General features: G+C 43.3%; 1 protein-coding gene across 1 annotated transcript in view; it reads left to right on the top strand.

Moving 5' to 3' along the window:
* Positions 1 to 21,427, top strand: part of LOC120978901 (calcium-activated chloride channel regulator 1-like) — a 44,000-nt gene that overhangs the window by 5,481 nt on the left and 17,092 nt on the right. Inside the window, exons 2-7 of the mRNA XM_040407319.1 lie at positions 2,191 to 2,328; positions 5,938 to 6,088; positions 8,202 to 8,310; positions 17,230 to 17,407; positions 17,496 to 17,720; positions 18,278 to 18,502. Coding sequence (XP_040263253.1) covers positions 2,191 to 2,328; positions 5,938 to 6,088; positions 8,202 to 8,310; positions 17,230 to 17,407; positions 17,496 to 17,720; positions 18,278 to 18,502 — 1,026 coding nt within the window. The remainder of the gene's footprint in view (positions 1 to 2,190; positions 2,329 to 5,937; positions 6,089 to 8,201; positions 8,311 to 17,229; positions 17,408 to 17,495; positions 17,721 to 18,277; positions 18,503 to 21,427) is intronic.

The raw sequence follows: 21,427 nt of genomic DNA on the forward strand, positions 1-21,427 counted from the left end.
TCCTCACTTCACCACACAACAGCTAATAAGCCGCCTCCCCCCCCCCCCCCACTAATACACACAAAAAATGGCTTTAGAACATATAACTGCACCGCTGAACGGCAAATATATTTTAATTTTGCCACTAATACACAACAAAAAGGGATTTAGAACATATAACTGCACCGCTGAACGGCAAATAGGCCCTTTTTTTCCCACTAATACAAGCCAGAAAATGCTTAAGAACATATAACTGCACCACACAAGGGCAAATAAGACGTAGAAATATTTCCTTGTAATAAACCCTGTTAATGGCTGTATCAAACAGCACTTGCACCCCAATAACAAGAACGGTTTGCTGGAATTACAGAGCTGTATAATGGCAATTTGGGTGCCAAGTCAGTGCAGCAAGGTGTAATAGGATTGTTCCTATTATCCAGGCTTTAACCACCCCTACAGAACCCTGTTCAACATAAATGCTGTGGAATGATTCCTCCCTATCCTTTCCCTACAGCTTGAATAATCTTTCCCTGAACTGGTATTTCGTATTTTTAGCACAATGATGTTTTTCCTAGCACTGTCCCTAGCGCCTGCTGACGTCTCTCCCTGCACTAAGTACACTGGAAAATGGCAGAATCCAAGATGGCTGAGGCTATTTATAGGGCTGTGACATCACAGGGCTGGCTGGCTGCTGATTGGCTGCATGCATGGCATTATGGGTGATCCCGCCTTCCCATTGTTCCTTTCTCCATGTCCTACCACATGCAGCACCCATTTTAGGAAAAAATGTGATTCGTTACCATGAAGCGTGAGGAAATTTGGCTTCGGTGCAAATCAAATTTTTCCTGAAATTCGGATAGAATTCTACTTCGTCCACTTCGATTCCCTCATCTCTACTAACCAGCATTCCTACGAACACTGATGTGCCAGATGTTGGTTAAAGGAGCATTCAGCCAACAGCCAATAAAGATGTATTGACACCATTAATTGGTGACATTTTAGAGTAAGGGGTTCTCCACACTAAAGATCAGATTTTTATATGTAGAGTGCTTTATTGTCCAACAATCTTTGTATCCAAGATTTAAGATTGAGATCAGTTATTAGAAACTATTTATTTTGAGGCTGAAAAACTTTTCTGACCAGATCCTTCTTTTTACAATGTGTCGGTCTTGATAAAAGGTCAGTCTGGAGAACAGGACAGGAAAGAAATGTAGGATGTCTTTGTGACTATTTTACAAAGGATTGCAATGACTGATAAATAGTCCTCAATATTGAGGCATTTCCCAAATCACAAGGCGCAGTGAGGGAAGGACGCTCGGCGGCTGCTGGCTTCCTCACTGCGCCTGCGCCGAATACCGCGAGATTTACACTGCAGACACGGCCGGCGGGAGGAGAGCAGCGCTGCCTGCCCCTGTCAATCAAGAGAAGAAGGGCCTGAAAAGAGGTTGGGCAAACGGAGCCTCTAGGAGCAGGTTCAACGCCCCCCCCTCCTAGAGGCTAATTAGCATATTATAAAAGTTTGTTTTTCTCAATAACGGCGGCAGGCAGTGAGATGGCACTAATATAGTGATGTTCAGCTGACATTAGCACATCGCTAATGTCAGCCAGCTTAATACCCATTTTTTAGACAGAAACCCTTTAATGGAGTGAGATCTTTAGTTTTTTCTATCACTACATAGTCCCTAGCACAAAGACTACATTTTAACAGTTCATTACACATTTGGGGCCAGCAATAAATGTTAGGAAATGTTAGCTCAAATGCCTTCAAATTGGATACGCAGGTCAAAAAGACTGTGACCAGGCCCCTCATACAAAGAATACTTACCTGGTTCCTGACACCTGTGTCCTTCCAAATCCCTCCATGGCCGTCGCTGCATCTCCCTATAGCACAGAACATCTGGCGATGGATGGTGCAGCCAAAAGCAGGTCGCCAAGGTGACCTGCCCCCTTGCATCATGCGTGACGTCACCCGTGACCCAAGCAGCGCAGCCTGCTATTGCCTGTACCACCTGTCGCTGGATGCTGTGATCTGCACAACGGGGAGACGGCCGTGGAGGGATCCGGAAGGCATTGTGGGGGTCGGGGGGAAGCTTTGCGAACCCCATTTAAACACTGTAATAACAGTTTAGTAATCAAATACTGGTAAGCTAGTATACTTGGTATTGGTAACTACCAAATAATTACAATCTTTTTTTTTTTTTTTTCCTAAAGGAAATGGTGAAAGAAGCTACAGAATTTCTATTTGATGCCACAGACAAAAAGTTCTATATACGTGGTGTGAAGATTTTGATTCCCAAGTCCTGGTCTAAAAATAACTATGATAAACTCAAAACAGAAACCTATGATAAGGTACAGTGAAATACAAGATGACTTAAAAGGAACAACTGATTTCATATTTTTTAGATTTGTTTCATTAATTAAATGTAATTCTGTGGAAGAGACATAGAGGGAATTTATAATGAAGGGAATTTTTTAAGTCAATTTTGCTTGAGTCTGTGTTGGTGTACTTTATGCCACATTTATTAAATATTGCATGTTTGATAAATTCGTCTTATCCTTAAACCTAAAACTTTTGTCTAGAAAAGCTACTCGAGTTTTCCTACCCCATCCTCCTAGTGGAGTGAGACTGTCGCTTTTTAAAAGGTGATAAATCAGGAGTGAAACCCGTTAACATAGCCAACCACACCCATTTTTTTTAACCTAAAATTGGAGCGAATGGTTAAAATGCAAAAAGTTGCACAATTTCTGTGCAAGTGAAGCCAAAAGGTCACTAAGGCTGGGTTCACACTTGAGCGTATTTGATATGCGCGTTTTTGTCGCTCATTTTTGCCCATAGTCAACGCGCGTATTACGCGCGTTTGTGTGATTAACAGCAGTGTCCTATGGCCACAAACGCGCGACAAAACGCCCCAAAGAAGCGCAAGAACTTTTTTGAGCGTAGGGCGTTTTTCAGCGCGTGCTCAAGTAAGAACCAGGGCCATAGGGAAGCATTGGTTTTCATGTGTTGAGCGTTTTACAGCGCGTTTGAATGCGCTGTAAAACACTCAAGTGTGAACCCAGCCTAAAGCCTCATGCTGCAACTTTTTGAAGCCAGAATTGTGAAGTGAAGGCATGATAAAACAGAGCCATGATTTGTTGTGTTTTAAAGGATTTGGTTGGTTAATAAGTAGTGAATAGTTAATAAAAAAAATTCCTTGCCTCTCCATTGGTCCCCATCATGTACATAATTCATGTGACCACGGCAGCCAATCACTGGCCTCAGCAATCACGTGCTGTACATGTAAGCATCACCACTGAGACCAGGGAATGGTCACATGAATGATATCATAGCTGCAGGACTGGAGAAGGCCACCAGAGTGGCAGGTGAATAGAGTTAGGCTACTTTCACACTAGCGTTTTTTGCAGATCCGTCATGGATCTATAAAAAAAAACGCTTCCGTTACAATAATACAAGCGCAGGCATCCGTTAGGAACAGATCCGGTTGAATTATGTCTTATATAGCCATGGCGGATCCGTCATGAACACCATTGAAAGTCAATGGGGGACGGATCTGTTTTTTATTGTGTCAGAGAAAACAGATCCGCACCACATCGTGGACAGAAAAACGCTGCTTGCAGTGTTATTCTGTCCGCGATGGGGACGCAACCAAACGAAACGGAATGCATTTTGGTGCATTCCGTTTTTGTTCAGTTTGCAAGTGCACTTCTCTCAGCTGAACAAGGCATAATGCGGCTAGTATACAGACACTTTTCATGCCCAACCTGTTGGCATAAAAACCGTGTTAGGCTGCGTTCACACGGGCGAGATTTCCGCACGGGTACAATGCGGTAGGTGAACGCATTGCACCCGCACTGAATCCCGACCCATTCATTTCTATGGGGCTGTTCACATAAGCGGTGATTTTCATGCATCACTTGTGCGTTGCATGAAAATCGCAGCATGCTCTATATTCTGCGTTTTTCACACAACGCAGGTGCCAGAGAAGTGAATGGGGTTGCGTGAAAATGTGCGGATGCGGTGTGATTTTCACGCACGGTTGCTAGGAGACCATCGGGATGGAGACCCGATCATTATTATTTTCCCTTATAACATGGTTATAAGGGAAAATAATAGCATTCTGAATACAGAATGAAAAGTAAAATAGCGCTGGAGGGGTTAAAAAAAATAATAATAATTTAACTCACCTTAGTCCACTTGAACGCGCAGCCCGGCATCTCCTTCTGTCTCCTTTGCTGAACAGGACCTGTGGTGACGTCACTCCGGTCATCACATGATCCATCACATGATCTTTTACCATGGTGATGGATCATGTGATGGATCATGTAATGACCGGAGTGATGTCATCACAGGTCCTGTTCCTGTAATGAATGCTCACCACAGGTCCTATTCAACAAAGGAGACAGAAGGAGATGCCGGGCTGCGAGATCAAGTGGACTAAGGTGAGTTAAATTTTTATTTTATTTTTTTTAACCCCTCCAGCGCTGTTTTGCAATGCATTCTGTATTCAGAATGCTATTATTTTCCCTTATAACCATGTTATAAGGGAAAATAATACAATCTACAGAACACCGATCCCAAGCCCGAACTTCTGTGAAGAAGTTTGGGTCTGGGTACCAAACATACGCGATTTTTCTCACGCGAGTGCAAAACGCATTACAATGTTTTGCACTCGCGCCGAAAAAATCGCGGGTGTTCCCGCAACGCACCCGCACCTTTTCTCGCAACCCCCTGTGTGAACCCAGCCTTATCCTTCTTTACCAGTTGGCTGAGAGGAAAGCACTAATTAGCCTATAGTGCATGCCTTTGAAGAGCCCCCAGGGATTTGAGTGGCTGTGACACCGCAGAGATACCTTAGTTTAAAGAAGTGAATTAATCTTTTTTTGACCTCCACTGTGCATGTACAGTGGAAGTCTGGCCTCTAAAAATGTTGCCTGCTTTAAACAGAAGACACCCAGAGTTAATGTCTGTGATTGGCAATAACACAGATAGCAGATATTTAACCCTTCAGATGCCTTGATCAATTTGTACCATGGCATCTGATGCGGCTTTCCCTGGGTCTTCCACAGCTTCCCCATGCAAAGATTGGGGAAGTTCTTGCTTCTTTATAAAAGCCTGGGTCTCTCTGAAGAAACCAATGCTTTTATAGCAGATGGCAGGGCTCCATAAGAACATAACAAATCTGCAATGCATTGCAATGGTAATCCATTGCAATGTATTTGAGAAGCTTGTTATAGCCACCTAGTGTAATTTAAAAAAGGTAGAAATAAAGTATTTTTATATATATATATATATATATATATATATAAAATCATATCACACCCTTTCCCAGTAATTAGAATAAAAACAAATAAACAATAAAAATAAATAAACATCATAGACATCACCACCTTCCATAAGACCCGCACTATTAAAATATAAATGTATTTATCCTGTACAGTGAATAAAAATCTAAATAGTCAATTTGCAGGGTGCTGAAGGGGTTAATAAATGAGGAAAACTTGTATCTGTCCTTTCTACTTTCTTCCCTTTTATGATCCACTCCTGATTGTAAAGTTACCTTTTCTTAAGACTAACGATTTGCACGCTGGTCTTAATAGCGTCTGTGGTGCTGGAGGGAGAAGCAAAGTTATGTGGAGGCACAGGCCTCTACCTAACTTTGTCGCTTTCTCCAGCAGGACATGCAACAATCTAAAATCTACATCAGCTCCCTTGCTGGCGTAGATTTAAGTCATTTTGCATGCCAAAAACTGGAGTACAAAAAGGTGAATGAGACGGGCCTGTCCCCTTGCTCGCCCACGCCACGCCCCACTTTTTTTAAGACCTGTCGGCAAAGTGGGGAAAAGTTGCAGATTTTTGTGGAAAAAATCTGCGACCCATATATGCTGAAAATATATCAGTTAATAAATGAGCCCCATTGTCTCCATAATGATAATGTATTTGTGTGTTTGTAATGTTAGGCAGATATTATCATCGCTGACCCTACCGTGCAGCATGCAGATGACCCTTATACCCAACAGTATGGAAAGTGTGGAGAACCAGGCAAATACATTCACCTTACACCTGAATTCATGACTGATGACTGGCTTATCTCAGTGTATGGGCCCCGAGGTAAATGGAGGGGTTTTTCTTTAATTTTCTTGATAGATGCATTTTATTCTTCCCATTTTTAAAGTTATTGAATGTGAAATTGTGATGCTAGCAATGTCAATGTTGGCCTGGTGTGCAACTGAATGAATACTTACGGTGATGCGCCTAATTGTATTTCTTTTTTGTTTGTCTGATCGGTTTGTTGAAATCATTAAATCACACCCTCACAAAAAAAAAGCATCTGGTAAAAACAATCATGAAACCTTCTCTCTATAGCCCATTAATTTGCTGATCACAATGGGCCCGGCTTAGGTAACATAGCTGAAACCCCTGTAAGCTAGTGAGACTGAAAAATGACATAAGTCCATCCATTAACCCTATATTGGTGCAATGTTGACCTAGATGAAGGCAATGCCCCCCAATGAGGCAAAAAACTATTTTCCTAATTTTAGGAAAAAAATTCCTTCCTGACCCTCATCTGGTATTCAGGTCAGAATAAATCCCTGGATAACTGATCCTTCTCTAGAAGTCTAGTAGCTCTAATTTTATTAGGCTAGTTGCAATTTTGTGGCACAGCGTTCTGGCGGGCTGTTCCGGCAGTGAAGAGCCTGCAGGAGTTCTCCGGATCCAGCATTGCCAAATGTTACTGGAATGTCTGTCAGCACCATTAACTAGAAAGGGGTTCGGTGGAGGTCTTGCCTATACCCGGCAAATATGCATGCAATTCAGAGAATTCTATGCCGAAACAGCCTACCAGAAGGCTGTACCACAAATCTGAAAGAATTACATCTAAGCCCGTAATGAATTCTTTTATCAGATTAGACTTGACAACCTCCTCTGGCAGAGAGCTCCATAGTCTCACTGCTCTTACAGTAAAGAACCCCCTTCTGTGTTGGTGTGGAAACCTTCTTTCCTCTAGACGTTGAGGGTATCCCCTTGTTATAGCTACATTCCTGGATATAAATAGATAATGACATGTATCTGTATTAATATATTTTTACATAGTTATTAGGTTACCCCTCAGCTGTTGTTTTACCACAGCAATTATTTTAATTTTGATAATCTTTCTAGACTGATTATTCTATTTAATGCTCACTTATGAATTTATGCAGTGTTATATCTGTGGCCTGTGCAAACTGCTGCCCCACAACCCTGTTTGGGCACAGGCACCATGACTCTCGCACTGCTACTAAAATAGACGGACCCACTTTCCATCCTCTGCCCATCTCCAGTGGGCCCAGCTGCCAGAGGCCAATGTCTCATCTTCCGCTGCAAACCGAGGCCTGAACTTCTCAGCCAGGTCTCCTCTGTCTGTAGGGTGCACATGTACAGAGTCCTCAACTCTTTAGGGACTAGCGCATGAGTACCCTAATTTTCCCCAGCCTATGACTGGCCACCTCTGGGTACTTAAGGCACCTTACCCTAGGGGAGGGTTCCTGAGCAATAGGTCTTCTAGTCCCTGCATAAGTCTTCTGTTCCATTTGTCTGCCCATGTACTGACCTTTGCCTGATTCCTTACTCTGACCTCTACTGCCTGACCTGAACTGATTGCTGTATTGATCCTTTACTGCCTGCCCTGACCTTGGACCTGTTTCACATATTCGCATGAACTCTGCCTGCCATGACCTCGGCCTGTTACTGACTATGAGTTTTTTCTGATTCCTCGGTGCTCTCTGACTCCTGTGGGTCAGCTGTCAACCACACTTGGACTACTCCAGGAAGTAGCAGCCTGGTGGCTTTCCTGCAGTTATGTCCAGATCCCTGTATGGGAGCTTAAGGGTGAATACCAGGGACTGCCAGGTTTAGCCCAAAGTCAAACCGGTTTCTTGATACAGTGGTTCCACACCCAATGATCATTATATGCAGCTATTGTGACTGAGGTAAAATGTGGCTTTGAGATCAAGAACCACTGTTGACAGCTGCTCTCTACTCAGAGAAGGCAGCATAAGTAGGACCTGACAGTTCCCTTTAAGTATTTTTTTAAGGAGTCTTCTGATTTAGATTATTTAAATGTCTAGTGTTAAACATTAAACACCTTGATTCAAAAAGCTAAAAATAAATCTTTATTTATATTTTTTTTATAATTTTCTTTCTGCAACAAATATGTAAAATGTATCATTTTTTCTACTTTTAGGCAGAGTGTTTGTCCATGAATGGGCTCACCTCCGTTGGGGTGTTTTTGATGAGTACAGCTCGGATAATCCTTTCTATATTACAGGGAATAGTGCTGTGGAGGCTACAAGGTGAGCCATTTAAATTAATATATTGCATAGAGTGCCAAACGCCAGCTACACATAACACACTAAACTTTTAAAGACAAACCCCAGGGTGGAAGAGACAGGTGTGGTAGAGACAACCCAGTCTTGCAACACAGGAATTAGCTGTGCAGGTTACTGTTCCACTTCTCCAAATGGCATTTATGATGTAGAGGAAGTAAATACCAAGCACTTACTAATGCATTGTGATTGTCGATATTGCCTCCTTTGCTGGCTGGATTCATTTTTAAACTGCTCGTATCCAGGGCTTACAGCCAAATATACAGGTATATACAGGTATGAACTGGCAGCTCCGGTCACAAGAGGCTTTTGCTTTTTCCTATAGCATGCAAAAGTGGCCACCGCTGCTGGATTGTGTAACGCCCCAGAGTGGTATTACCACTTCTGCACCTCACTACTATCTCCTGTGGTTAACCTAGTGTCATCCTGTGTATTTATTTCCAGGTCCTATATAATGTGCATTTCCTATTTTTCAACTATTTAACCACCTCCGGACGCGTCCTGGAGGTGGTTGTTTTATTCCACCTGGACGCGCCGGCGCGTCCTCTCGCGAGACGCGAGATTTCCTGTGAACGCGCGCACACAGGCGCGCGCGTTCACAGGATCGGAAGGTAAGAGAGTGGATCTCCAGCCTGCCAGCGGCGATCGTTCGCTGGCAGGCTGTAGATGTGATTTTTTTAACCCCTAACAGGTATATTAGGCGCTGTTTTGATAACAGCGTCTAATATACCTGCTACCTGGTCCTCTGGTGGTCCCCTTTGTTTGGATCGACCACCAGAGGACACAGGCAGCTCAGTAATATGTTGCACCAAGCACCACACTACACTACACCCCCCCCCTGTCACTTATTAACCCCTTATTCGCCCCTGATCGCCCCTGATCACCCCTGATCACCCCATATAGACTCCCTGATCACCCCCCTGTCATTGATTACCCCCCTGTCATTGATCACCCCCCTGTAAAGCTCCATTCAGATGTCCGCATGATTTTTACGGATCCACTGATAGACTGATCGGATCCATAAAAATCATACGGACGTCTGAATGGAGCCTTACAGGGGAGTGATCAATGACTGTGGTGATCACCCCATATAGACTCCCTGATCACCCCCCTGTCATTGATTACCCCCCTGTCATTGATCACCCCCCTGTAAAGCTCCATTCAGATGTCCGCATGATTTTTACGGATCCACTGATAGACTGATCGGATCCGTAAAAATCATACGGACGTCTGAATGGAGCCTTACAGGGGAGTGATCAATGACTGTGGTGATCACCCCATATAGACTCCCTGATCACCCCCCTGTCATTGATTACCCTCCTGTCATTGATCACCCCCCTGTAAAGCTCCATTCAGATGTCCGCATGATTTTTACGGATCCACGGATACATGGATCGGATCCGCAAAACACATACGGACATCTGAATGGAGCCTTACAGGGGGGTGATCAATGACAGGGGGGTGATCACCCCATATAGACTCCCTGATCACCCCCCTGTCATTGATCACCCCCCTGTCATTGATCACCCCCCTGTCATTGATCCCCCCCCCCCTGTAAGGCTCCATTCAGACATTTTTTTGGCCCAAGTTAGCGGAAATTTTTATTTTTTTTCCTACAAACTCTCATATTCCACTAACTTGTGTCAAAAAATAAAATCTCACATGAAGTCACCATACCCCTCACGGAATCCAAATGCGTAAAAATGTTTAGACATTTATATTCCAGACTTCTTCTCACGCTTTAGGGCCCCTAGAATGCCAGGGCAGTATAAATACCCCACATGTGACCCCATTTTGGAAAGAAGACACCCCAAGGTATTCCGTGAGGGGCATATTGAGTCCATGAAAGATTGAAATTTTTGTCCCAAGTTAGCGGAAAGGGAGACTTTGTGAGAGCAAAATCAAATAAAATCAATTTCCGCTAACTTGTGCCAATTTTTTTTTTTTCTATGAACTCGCCATGCCCCTCATTGAATACCTTGGGGTCTCTTCTTTCCAAAATGGGGTCACATGTGGGGTATTTATACTGCCCTGGCATTTTAGGGGCCCCAAAGCGTGAGAAGAAGTCTGGTATCCAAATGTCTAAAAATGCCCTCCTAAAAGGAATTTGGGCACCTTTGCACACCTAGGCTGCAAAAAAGTGTCACACATGTGGTATCTCCGTATTCAGGAGAAGTTGGGCAATGTGTTTTGGGGTGTCATTTTACATATACCCATGCTGGGTGAGATAAATATCTTGGTCAAATGCCAACTTTGTATAAAAAAATGGGAAAAGTTGTCTTTTGCCAAGATATTTCTCTCACCCAGCATGGGTATATGTAAAATGACACCACAAAACACATTCCCCAAATTCTCCTGAATACGGCGATACCACATGTGTGACACTTTTTTGCAGCCTAGGTGGGCAAAGGGGCCCACATTCCATAGAGCACCTTTCGGATTTCACAGGTCATTTACCTACTTACCACACATTAGGGCCCCTGGAAAATGCCAGGGCAGTATAACTACCCCACAAGTGACCCCATTTTGGAAAGAAGACACCCCAAGGTATTCCATGAGGGGCATGGCAAGTTCCTAGAATTTTTTATTTTTTGTCACAAGTTAGTGGAAAATGATGATTTTTTTTTTTTTTTTTTTCATACAAAGTCTCATATTCCACTAACTTGTGACAAAAAATAAAAACTTCCATGAACTCACTATGCCCATCAGCGAATACCTTGGGGTCTCTTCTTTCCAAAATGGGGTCACTTGTGGGGTAGTTATACTGCCCTGGCATTCTAGGGGCCCAAATGTGTGGTAAGGAGTTTGAAATCAAATTCTGTAAAAAATGACCAGTGAAATCCGAAAGGTGCTCTTTGGAATATGGGCCCCTTTGCCCACCTAGGCTGCAAAAAAGTGTCACACATCTGGTATCTCCGTACTCAGGAGAAGTTGGGGAATGTGTTTTGTGGTGTCATTTTACATATACCCATGCTGGGTGAGAGAAATATCTTGGCAAAAGACAACTTTTCCCATTTTTTTATACAAAGTTGGCATTTGACCAAGATATTTATCTCACCCAGCATGGGTATATGTAAAAAGACACCCCAAAACACATTCCTCAACTTCTCCTGAAAACAGAGATACCAGATGTGTGACACTTTTTTGCAGCCTAGGTGGGCAAAGGGGCCCATATTCCAAAGAGCACCTTTCGGATTTCACTGGTCATTTTTTACAGAATTTGATTTCAAACTCCTTACCACACATTTGGGCCCCTAGAATGCCAGGGCAGTATAACTACCCCACAAGTGACCCCATTTTGGAAAGAAGACACCCCAAGGTATTCCGTGAGGGGCATGGCGAGTTCCTAGAATTTTTTATTTTTTGTCACAAGTTAGTGGAAAATGATGATTTTTTTTTTTTTTTCATACAAAGTCTCATATTCCACTAACTTGTGACAAAAAATAAAAACTTCCATGAACTCACTATGCCCATCAGCGAATACCTTGGGGTCTCTTCTTTCCAAAATGGGGTCACTTGTGGGGTAGTTATACTGCCCTGGCATTCTAGGGGCCCAAATGTGTGGTAAGGAGTTTGAGATCAAATTCTGCAAAAAATGACCAGTGAAATCCGAAAGGTGCTCTTTGGAATATGGGCCCCTTTGCCCACCTAGGCTGCCAAAAAGTGTCACACATCTGGTATCTCTGTATTCAGGAGAAGTTGAGGAATGTGTTTTGGGGTGTCTTTTTACATATACCCATGCTGGGTGAGATAAATATCTTGGTCAAATGCCAACTTTGTTTAAAAAAATGGGAAAAGTTGTCTTTTGCCAAGATATTTCTCTCACCCAGCATGGGTATATGTAAAAAGAGACCCCAAAACACATTCCTCAACTTCTACTGAATACAGAGATACCAGATGTGTGACACTTTTTTGCAGCCTAGGTGGGCAAAGGGGCCCATATTCCAAAGAACACCTTTCGGATTTCACTGGTCATTTTTTACAGAATTTGATTTCAAACTCCTTACCACACATTTGGGCCCCTAGAATGCCAGGGCAGTATAACTACCCCACAAGTGACCCCATTTTGGAAAGAAGAGACCCCAAGGTATTTCGTGATGGGCATAGTGAGTTCATAGAACTTTTTATTTTTTGTCACAAGTTAGTGGAATATGAGACTTTGTAAGAAAAAAAAAAAAAATCATCATTTTCCGCTAACTTGTGACAAAAAATAAAAACTTCTATGAACTCACTATGCCCATCAGCGAATACCTTAGGGTGTGTTCTTTCCGAAATGGGGTCATTTGTGGGGTGTTTGTACTGTCTGGGCATTGTAGAACCTCAGGAAACATGACAGGTGCTCAGAAAGTCAGAGCTGCTTCAAAAAGCGGAAATTCACATTTTTGTACCATAGTTTGTAAACGCTATAACTTTTACCCAAACCATTTTTTTTTTACCCAAACATTTTTTTTTTATCAAAGACATGTAGAACAATAAATTTAGAGCAAAATTTATATATGGATGTCGTTTTTTTTGCAAAATTTTACAACTGAAAGTGAAAAATGTCATATTTTTGCAAAAAAATCGTTAAATTTCAATTAATAACAAAAAAAGTAAAAATGTCAGCAGCAATGAAATATCACCAAATGAAAGCTCTATTAGTGAGAAGAAAAGGAGGTAAAATTCATTTGGGTGGTAAGTTGCATGACCGAGCAATAAACGGTGAAAGTAGTGTAGGTCAGAAGTGTAAAAAGTGGCCTGGTCTTTCAGGGTGTTTAAGCACTGGGGGCTGAGGTGGTTAAGTTAACATGTAATATGCCTGGATCACCTGTAGGTGGCAGCATAAATGACAGAGCTACAGTTAGGTAGAATGGAGCTTTCCATTCCATTCTTACCCCCCTCTGTGGAGAAGTGGGTGAGTCCGATTTCTTGCAGGAAGGGTGGAGAGTGAGACCAGTTAGAAGCAGTTTAGCTTACCCCCTGCTAGGGGAAGGTAGCAGGGCCATGTCCCGGCTGGACGTGCCTTGCACAGGCCAGCTAGAATACCTTCAGCTTTGCTGGACATGGAGACAGAAGCTTGGAGCTTCTGAAGCCAGGAAGTATAATTCCCTGGACTAACCCAGAGTCAAACTATAAGAGAGAAGTTGCAGCATCCTGCAGAAGCAGAGACTCTATTTGAGTTTGTTTGCCTGCCAGAGTTTACAAGCTACCGCCTGCTGGGAACCAAGACAAAGCCTGAGACTGTTTGGAGAAATGTTCAATGAAAGTAAAGCTATTATAAACTTCATCACAAGGTCTGGATTCAATTTATTTCTCCATCGCCTTCATCATACAACCCCCCTTTTCATTGCTTCGGAGCCAACGCCTAGGGTCCAGCGTATCCAGGTAGGAGCACCGTGACACGTGAACCAACATTAAGGCCACCCTACACTACTCTGGCATTCCTACACCTGGATACCAACCACAGTATAACTAAAAGGGGCCCTGAGCCCTTGCTGCTTCAACGCAACCGGCATCACAAAAACAAGTGCCTTTTTTCCTCTTAAAGGGCCCTGGGGGGAGGGGCCCACGGAAATTTCAGGGTGGTCATAACCTCTGGAAACAAGCAGTGTAACAAGAACAAATACAGTAGTGTAAAATATTACTCAAGCCAGCAAAGGAGGCAATATGGACAATCACAATACATTAGTAAGTGCCTTGTGTTAACTTCGTCTACATGATAAATGCCATTTGTTGAAGTAAGACAAGCGCTTTAAGTAAGTTGTTGCTTCCCTATAAGTCAAGAAAGTATATATTTATTCATCTGATTAATACATTCTTTAAAAAAATGAGAATCATAGAAACATAGAAACATCTATGTTTCTATGTTTCTATGTACAACCAGCTCAGTGAGAAGGACATAAACTAAAAAAAAGAGCAAACAGCAGGTGGCTCTATACAGATACATTTTATTAGATAGCTCGCTGGCTATACTAAATTTTTAATTACAAGTTATTTCAAAAGTATTCATATCCAGGTGCTGGTTTGAAAAATGTTGAATATGATTCGTGACACAACCCTTTTAAGCTTGCAGCCATGCCTCCTGTCCTTACAACTAGATGGCATCATTCTTACAATGTCGCTATAGTTTCCCCGGTATGTCCAGCACTGCTAAGGCTTTGGCCAGTATTACACCAATAGATTATCTATCTGACAGATTTTCTGACCAATCATTGGTCAGGTGGCCAATTACATTCACAGAACTTTTGTTAAATACACCTCCTATTCGTCTGATTGGACAGATATTGGTCAGATAATCTGTTGGTGTAATACGTGCCTTTGTGAGGAAACACAAGGACTTGAACTTCAATGGAATTTAGTTGAGGGCTAATGTTGATGGACCAGGCTGTCTTTTACCCGGTCGATGACCTATCATTTAACAGAAATAAATTAGGGCTGATAGGGGAAAACCTTATCATTCCTCCCTGCTTTCGAAATGAAGCTTTAGCAGCCTAGTAGTAATAGGACTAGTACCCATTACGATTTTTATGGCCCCTATTAAAAAGTTATATTTTACCACCCGGTAGTATTCACTCATAAGGTTTTATAGCATGCTCTTGTTGGATAAACTCGGAAGGTTATTACCTTACCACACCTCTTTTATAAACACTGTAGTACAATTGACTCTAGACCTTCTTGCTCCCCATCACTTCCCCTCTCTTGGTCCCTGAAATGGTTGCATTACTGTACATGTACATCGTGAGTGGAGTGTACAGTATTTTCTTCAGATGGTAAACACACTGACTGTGCGTTAGGAGGCCAGTAGTGTTTGACAACCAGACTCCTGCTGCTATGGCAGGGTTCAGAGAAACCCCCAACCATTAAGCCCCTTAGATGCTACTGTCAGTAGGACACCCATGTTCAAAGCTTACTCTCTGTTAGTCTATTGGCACCCTGTTACATTGGCAGCTTACCACTGCCCTGCTATTTTGGGATGGTGCTGCTCCACTCATCTTGTGTCTCTTTATTGAACGTCATCTCCTGTGCAGTACTACATGGGTTACTATCTCCCATAGCTCTGTGTGCTGCTGCTAGGTTGTTTCCAATTTGCTAATTAGCTTCTTCTATATATGTTGTGCTGTTTCTCTCAGTCTTTGCCTGAGCAATCTTATTCCTTGCTTGCTAGTTCCTGCTAAGGTGTTTGTTCTCATTGTTTTCCTGTGTTCCAATCTTTGCCTGTTTTCTGCATCCTGATCCTCCACTGTCTGACCACAACTGTGTCTGCTTCCCGAGGTGATCCTCTGCTGTCGGACCTCACCTCAGACCTGTTTCACATATTCACATGAACTCTGCCTGCCCTGACCTTGGCCTGTTTTTCCTGATCCTTCAAGGCTTTGCACCAGTGTCTCTGACAACAGTACTGGGACTTTTCCAAGAGGTAGCGACCTGGTGGCTCTCCTGCAGCAAAGTCCAGATCCCTGCACAGGGGTTTAAGGGGGAATGTCAGGGCACTGCCAGGATAACACCCTTTGGTTTATCCCAAAGTAAAACCAGCTGGTTGACACAGTGCTTCCACATGCAGTGCAATAATATACCCATGGGGCCTAACAAAAGCCCCCAGGTCTGCCATGAATATTTGTCCATTTGAATGGGGTGATAGTGTGCATGTGTGACCACTGACCTATTTACTTTTATGTAGGAAAAAAGAGAAAATCCAGCTTCCAAACGACCAATTGAATGCTTTAATGCAAAAACGTGCTAAAATCCGAACATGTACACCAGGTGTACATGTCCAGATTTTAGCACGTTTTTGCATCAAAGCATTCAATTGGTCGTTTGGAAGCTGGATTTTCAATTTTTATCCGTGCCTCCTTCTCAGACCATGACCAGGTGAGCCTCGACTCCTGTTCCATTTACTTTCATGGGACTGTCAGAAATATAGCCTAGTATTATCCATAGAAGGTAATGGAGGTGTGGTCACGCATGTTCATTACTACTCACATGGGAATATGGCTGGACCCCTAATCAATCAGACAAAGGAAAGAGGGTGGTTTTTTTTTTGTGTGAGAAAACCACTTTAAAAAAAACCTCTTTAAAAAATATCCATAAAGAAAATTTCCCCTAAAGCTTTTGCATCCCCCCTCAAAAACATTTTATGAAAATGAATCTATAAATTATATGTACTATATCCCAAAATGGTAACAATAAAAATTACAACCCATGCGGTCAAAAATAAGATCTGATATGGCTTCAGCGATCAAAATCTGATCTGGGACCACACTGAAATATCTTTTTTCTATAAAACGTGAATTTATTTGTAAAAATACAAAAACATAAAACAAATCATATTTATTTGGTATTTTGTTACCACAAGAATGGTAAACAGCAGAATAAAGAGTGCAAAAAACAATGGCGGAATTGCTGGGAGTATGACTGTATCCACCTAACCCAACATAATGAAATGAAAGGACACAGTTGAGTCTGTTAGTATGATTCTGTCGACAAATAATACTTAATACTTGACATTTCAAGTAGCAAATAACAATGGATGGCGCATCACCTTCTCACTGTGTCACTGTGTGTTAGTAGTGGGAAAATAAGCTCTCATCCAGGGCCACAAAACCTGGTCCCCCGGTCTCTAGTGCCACCTGTTAGATGGCCATCCACTAAGTCAACCTCTGACTCTTTATCAGGTCTTGTAATATTAGTGTTTGAGCACTGTATGGTGAAATGTGTATAACTGCTACTTAGTACTTTTGCTTTATGGGAGTGGCAGCACTATATAGCGCTGTTATTTAGGCATCATAATGCATGGCGCTTATATTACACAGGGTATCATATAATGTAAGGCTGGTAATGCAACCAACTATCCCAATGGTTATCAGGCATAATAAATATTAATACTAAGTCTAACATTGTATTTTCCAGGTGCTCTGCTGCCATTTCAGGTGAAAACAAAATTCTGAAATGTGAAGGAAATTCCTGTAAGGTTACTCCATGTGCCCCCGACCCCAAAACCGGACTCTTTGAAGCAGGTTGTCTTTTTGTGCCTGAACAGTTTCAGTCTGTCCCAGAATCATTAATGTACATGCAGGCTCTTCCTAGTGTGAGTATAAGTAAAGGCTGACGTTCTGTCATACAATGCGTAAGGCATTTTCTTTTGGAAGATCTGAGCGCTGTGATTTCTCTTTTAGATGACTAAGTTCTGTGATGGAAGTAACCACAACACTGAAGCTCCAAACATGCAAAATAAAATGTGCAATTCCCGTAGCACATGGGATGTGATCATGAGCTCCGATGATATAAAGTCCACAAATACAAATCCTGGCCTCAGTATTCCTGTCCCCACAATCACACTCCTGCAGTTTCCAGATCGAGTGGTGACTTTAGTGCTGGACGTCTCTGGAAGCATGAATAATGTAAGTGGCCTCTAGAGCGCCTAATGTCTTGTAATTATACAATGTACAACATGAAGAGACTGCCTAATGGCAGCTGACCAAAAAATTCCTTTAAGAACCCGTGTGAAATAGGATCCCACTGATCTGCTGGTATAGTAGGGGTCTCCATGGCCATATTCCTTTAAAATTTAAATTCTTACTTTTTTTTTATTGTAACCTCACTTCTACATAAACTTTTAGGCTTTATCTACTCTGGAAAAGAGTCCCGGCCACCTGAGAAGAGTCCTGGTTATTCATGAGTTCCTGCCCACCTGCTGATGACTGACAGTCTTCTACCTAGTTTTCTCCCTTTCTCTCTAGGAGAGAACTGCCAATCATCAGCAGATGGTCGGGGAGAGCAGGAGATTATGTATAACCAGGACTCTTCTCAGGTAGATTTGACTCTTTTCTGCCCTCAGTGAGATCAGCATAAAGTTGATGACAGGTTCCCTTTACCCAGAATACAGAACCCTGTATGGATTGTAAAATTCTAATGAAAAATATAATTTAGGTGTCTTTGTGCTTTTCTTTGTTTTCAGTATAATCGTATTGGACGTTTGTACCAGGCTGCAGAAGCTTTTATCATTCAGGTTATTGAGATTGATGCTTATGTTGGAATGGTGACATTTTCAAGTTCTTCCACGGTTAAATCCACATTAATCCAAATAAAAAGTGATGCACAGCGTCAGCAGCTAAAACAACTCCTTCCAACGTTAGCGAATGGAGGAACAAACATATGTTCTGGGCTTGAGGCAGGCATTGAGGTAATGTACAATACATCTTTGACAAAATTATTTTGACATATCTTATGTGATTATCTTAAGGGGTAGTACAAAAATAGTTTTTTTTGGGCAACAACTTGCCCATTCTGCCAGGCCTGCAAAGGGAAGATGACTTACCTGCTGCCGGGCACCTTATTCCAAAGGCCTATTATGCTCCGCTGGGCTCCATCGATGTCAACATCCAATTTGACATGGCGTTAGCCAATCACATGCAGTGTCCAGCACCCCTTGCATCATGACAAATGGTCACAAGACACAAGGGGAGCTGGACACTACCCCGGCCTGTGACTGGCTGCAGGAATGTCGAACATCGATGTTGACATCGATGGAGCCCTGCAAAGGAGCCCATGCCTGCAGAAGAAGTGGCAGTGAGCCATCTCCGGGAAGCAGGTAAGTCATCTTCTTTGCAAGTCTGGCAGGATGGAATGGGGGGGGGGGGTGCCAAAAATATTCTAAGTAAAAATAAAAGTTGAACTAATATTGGTCTACAATCTTCATTCATGCTCATGAGGCACTGAGACTGCTACTCTGGCCACCCCCTGACTGGTGCTTACTGTGGATTAATCTCATCTCGGCCATGAAAGTCCAAGCTGGGACAACCCCTTTAAGGCCCCTTTCACACGAGCGAGTTTTCCGAGCGGGCGCAATGCGTGATGCGAAAGCATTGCACCCGCACTGAATCCGGACCCATTAATTTCAATAGGTCTGTGTACATGAGAGTTGTTTTTCACGCATCACTTGTGCATTGCGTGAAAATCACAGCATGTTCTATATTCTGCGTTTTTTCACTCAGCCCTGGCCCCATAGTAGTGAATGGGGCTGAGTGAAAAACGCATTGCTTCCGGAAGCAAGTGCGGATACGATGCGTTTTTCACTGATGGTTGCTAAGAGATGTTGTTTGTAAACCTTCGGTTTTTTATCACGTGCATGAAAAACGCATCAATGCGCATTTCACCCGCACGAAAAAAACTGAAATGCTGAATGAAATCGCAGACAAAACTGACTGAACTTGCTTGCGATATGGTGCGAGTTTTTCCCGACCGCACCCTGAACGCATCCGGACCTAATCTGTATCGTTCGTGTGCAAGAGGCCTAAGTCTTGGAGAACCCTTTGAATAGATGTCTGTCCAGAATGATTTTTTTTGTTCATATGTGGTGTTTTTGCTTAATTTAGTTAGATTATGTTTGCCTATGGCCTCATGCACACAACCGTTGTGTGCACCCGTAGCCGTTGTTCCGTTTTCCATGATTTTCTGCGGACCCATTGACTTTCAATGGGTCCGTTGAAAACTCGGAAAATGCACCGTTTGTCATCCGCCTCCGTGATCCGTGTATCCTGTCCGTCCAAAAAATATGACCTGTCCTATTTTTTGGACGGACAACGGTTCACGGACCCATTCAAGTCAATGGGTCCGTGAAAAAACACGGATGCACACAAGATTGGCATCCGTGTCCGTGATCCGTGTCCATAGGCTACTTTCATACAGACGGATCCGAAGATCCGTCTGCATAAAAGCTTTTTCAGAGTTGAGTTTTCACTTTGTGAAAACTCAAATCCGACAGTATATTCTAACACAGAGGCATTCCCATAGTGATGGGGACGCTTCTAGTTAGAATATACTATTAACTGTGTATATGACTGCCCCCTGCTGGGGCTGCCAGGCAGCAGGGGGCAGACCCCCCTCCCTCCCCAGTTTTAATTTCATTAGTGGCCAGTGCGGCCCCCCCCGGCCCCCCCTCTATTGTATTAATATCATTGGTGGCCAGTGTGCGGCCTCCCCCCCCCCCCCCCCGATCATTGGTGGCAGCGGAGAGTTCCGATCGGAGTCCCAGTTTAATCGCTGGGGCTCCGATCGGTAACCATGGCAACCAGGACGCTACTTCAGTCCTGGTTGCCCTGGTTACTTAGCAATATTAGAAGCCTCATACTTACCTGCTGCGCTGTCTGTGACCGGCCGGGAGCTCCTCCTACTGGTAAGTGACAGATCATTAAGCAATGCGCCGCACAGACCTGTCACTTACCAGTAGGAGGAGCTCATGGCCGGTCACAGACAGCGCAGCAGGTAAGTATGATGCTTCTAATATTGCTAAGTAACCATGGCAACCAGGACTGCAGTAGTGTCCTGGTTGCCATGGTTCCCGATCAGAGCCCCAGCGATTAAACTGGGACTCCGATCGGAGCTCTCCACTGCCACCAATGATCGGGGGGGGGGGGGGGGAGGCCGCACAGTGGCCACCAATGATATTAATACAATAGAGGGGGGCCAGGGGGGCGCACACTGGCCACCAATGATAATACAATAGAGGGAGGGAGGGGGGGCCGCACACTGGCCACCAATGATAATACAATAGAGGGAGGGGGGCCGGGGGGGCACACACTGGCCACCAATGATAAAACAATAAAGGGAGGGGGGGCCGGGGGGGCGCACACTGGCCACCAATGATATTCAAATTGGGGAGGGAGGGGGGTCTGCCCCCTGCTGCCTGGCAGCCCCTGATCTCTTAGCTGACCATTGCTTGAGAAGAGGAAAGGAATTTGGTCAGGTGTTTGCTATTGTGCGTTTGCTAATGAGCCTAGCTCACTAAGGTGTTACATTTGTTGCTGAGGGAGGAGCTTGTGAAGGAGTGTGTGTATATATAGAGACAGACTCATTAGCTGGCCTAATTCATTAGCTGCAAGTACTACCTTCAAGTACTACATTAAGTACAGTGTAGAGATATTGCAGGAGATAGTCAGGAGGTAGGCTGGAAGGTGGAAACAATACAAAAAAAAAGGTAAGATTTGTTTGATTTAAATTTACAATTTTTTTTTTCTCTTTAAAATGGCAGACTTGGTTCAGTGCAGGAATTGTTGTGCATTTATTTCATGTTCCACTCTTTGAAGATTCTGATGCTGTCAGATCTGTA

This window comes from Bufo bufo, chromosome 9 (assembly GCF_905171765.1).
Source record: "Bufo bufo chromosome 9, aBufBuf1.1, whole genome shotgun sequence".
NCBI classification, from domain to species: domain Eukaryota; kingdom Metazoa; phylum Chordata; class Amphibia; order Anura; family Bufonidae; genus Bufo; species Bufo bufo.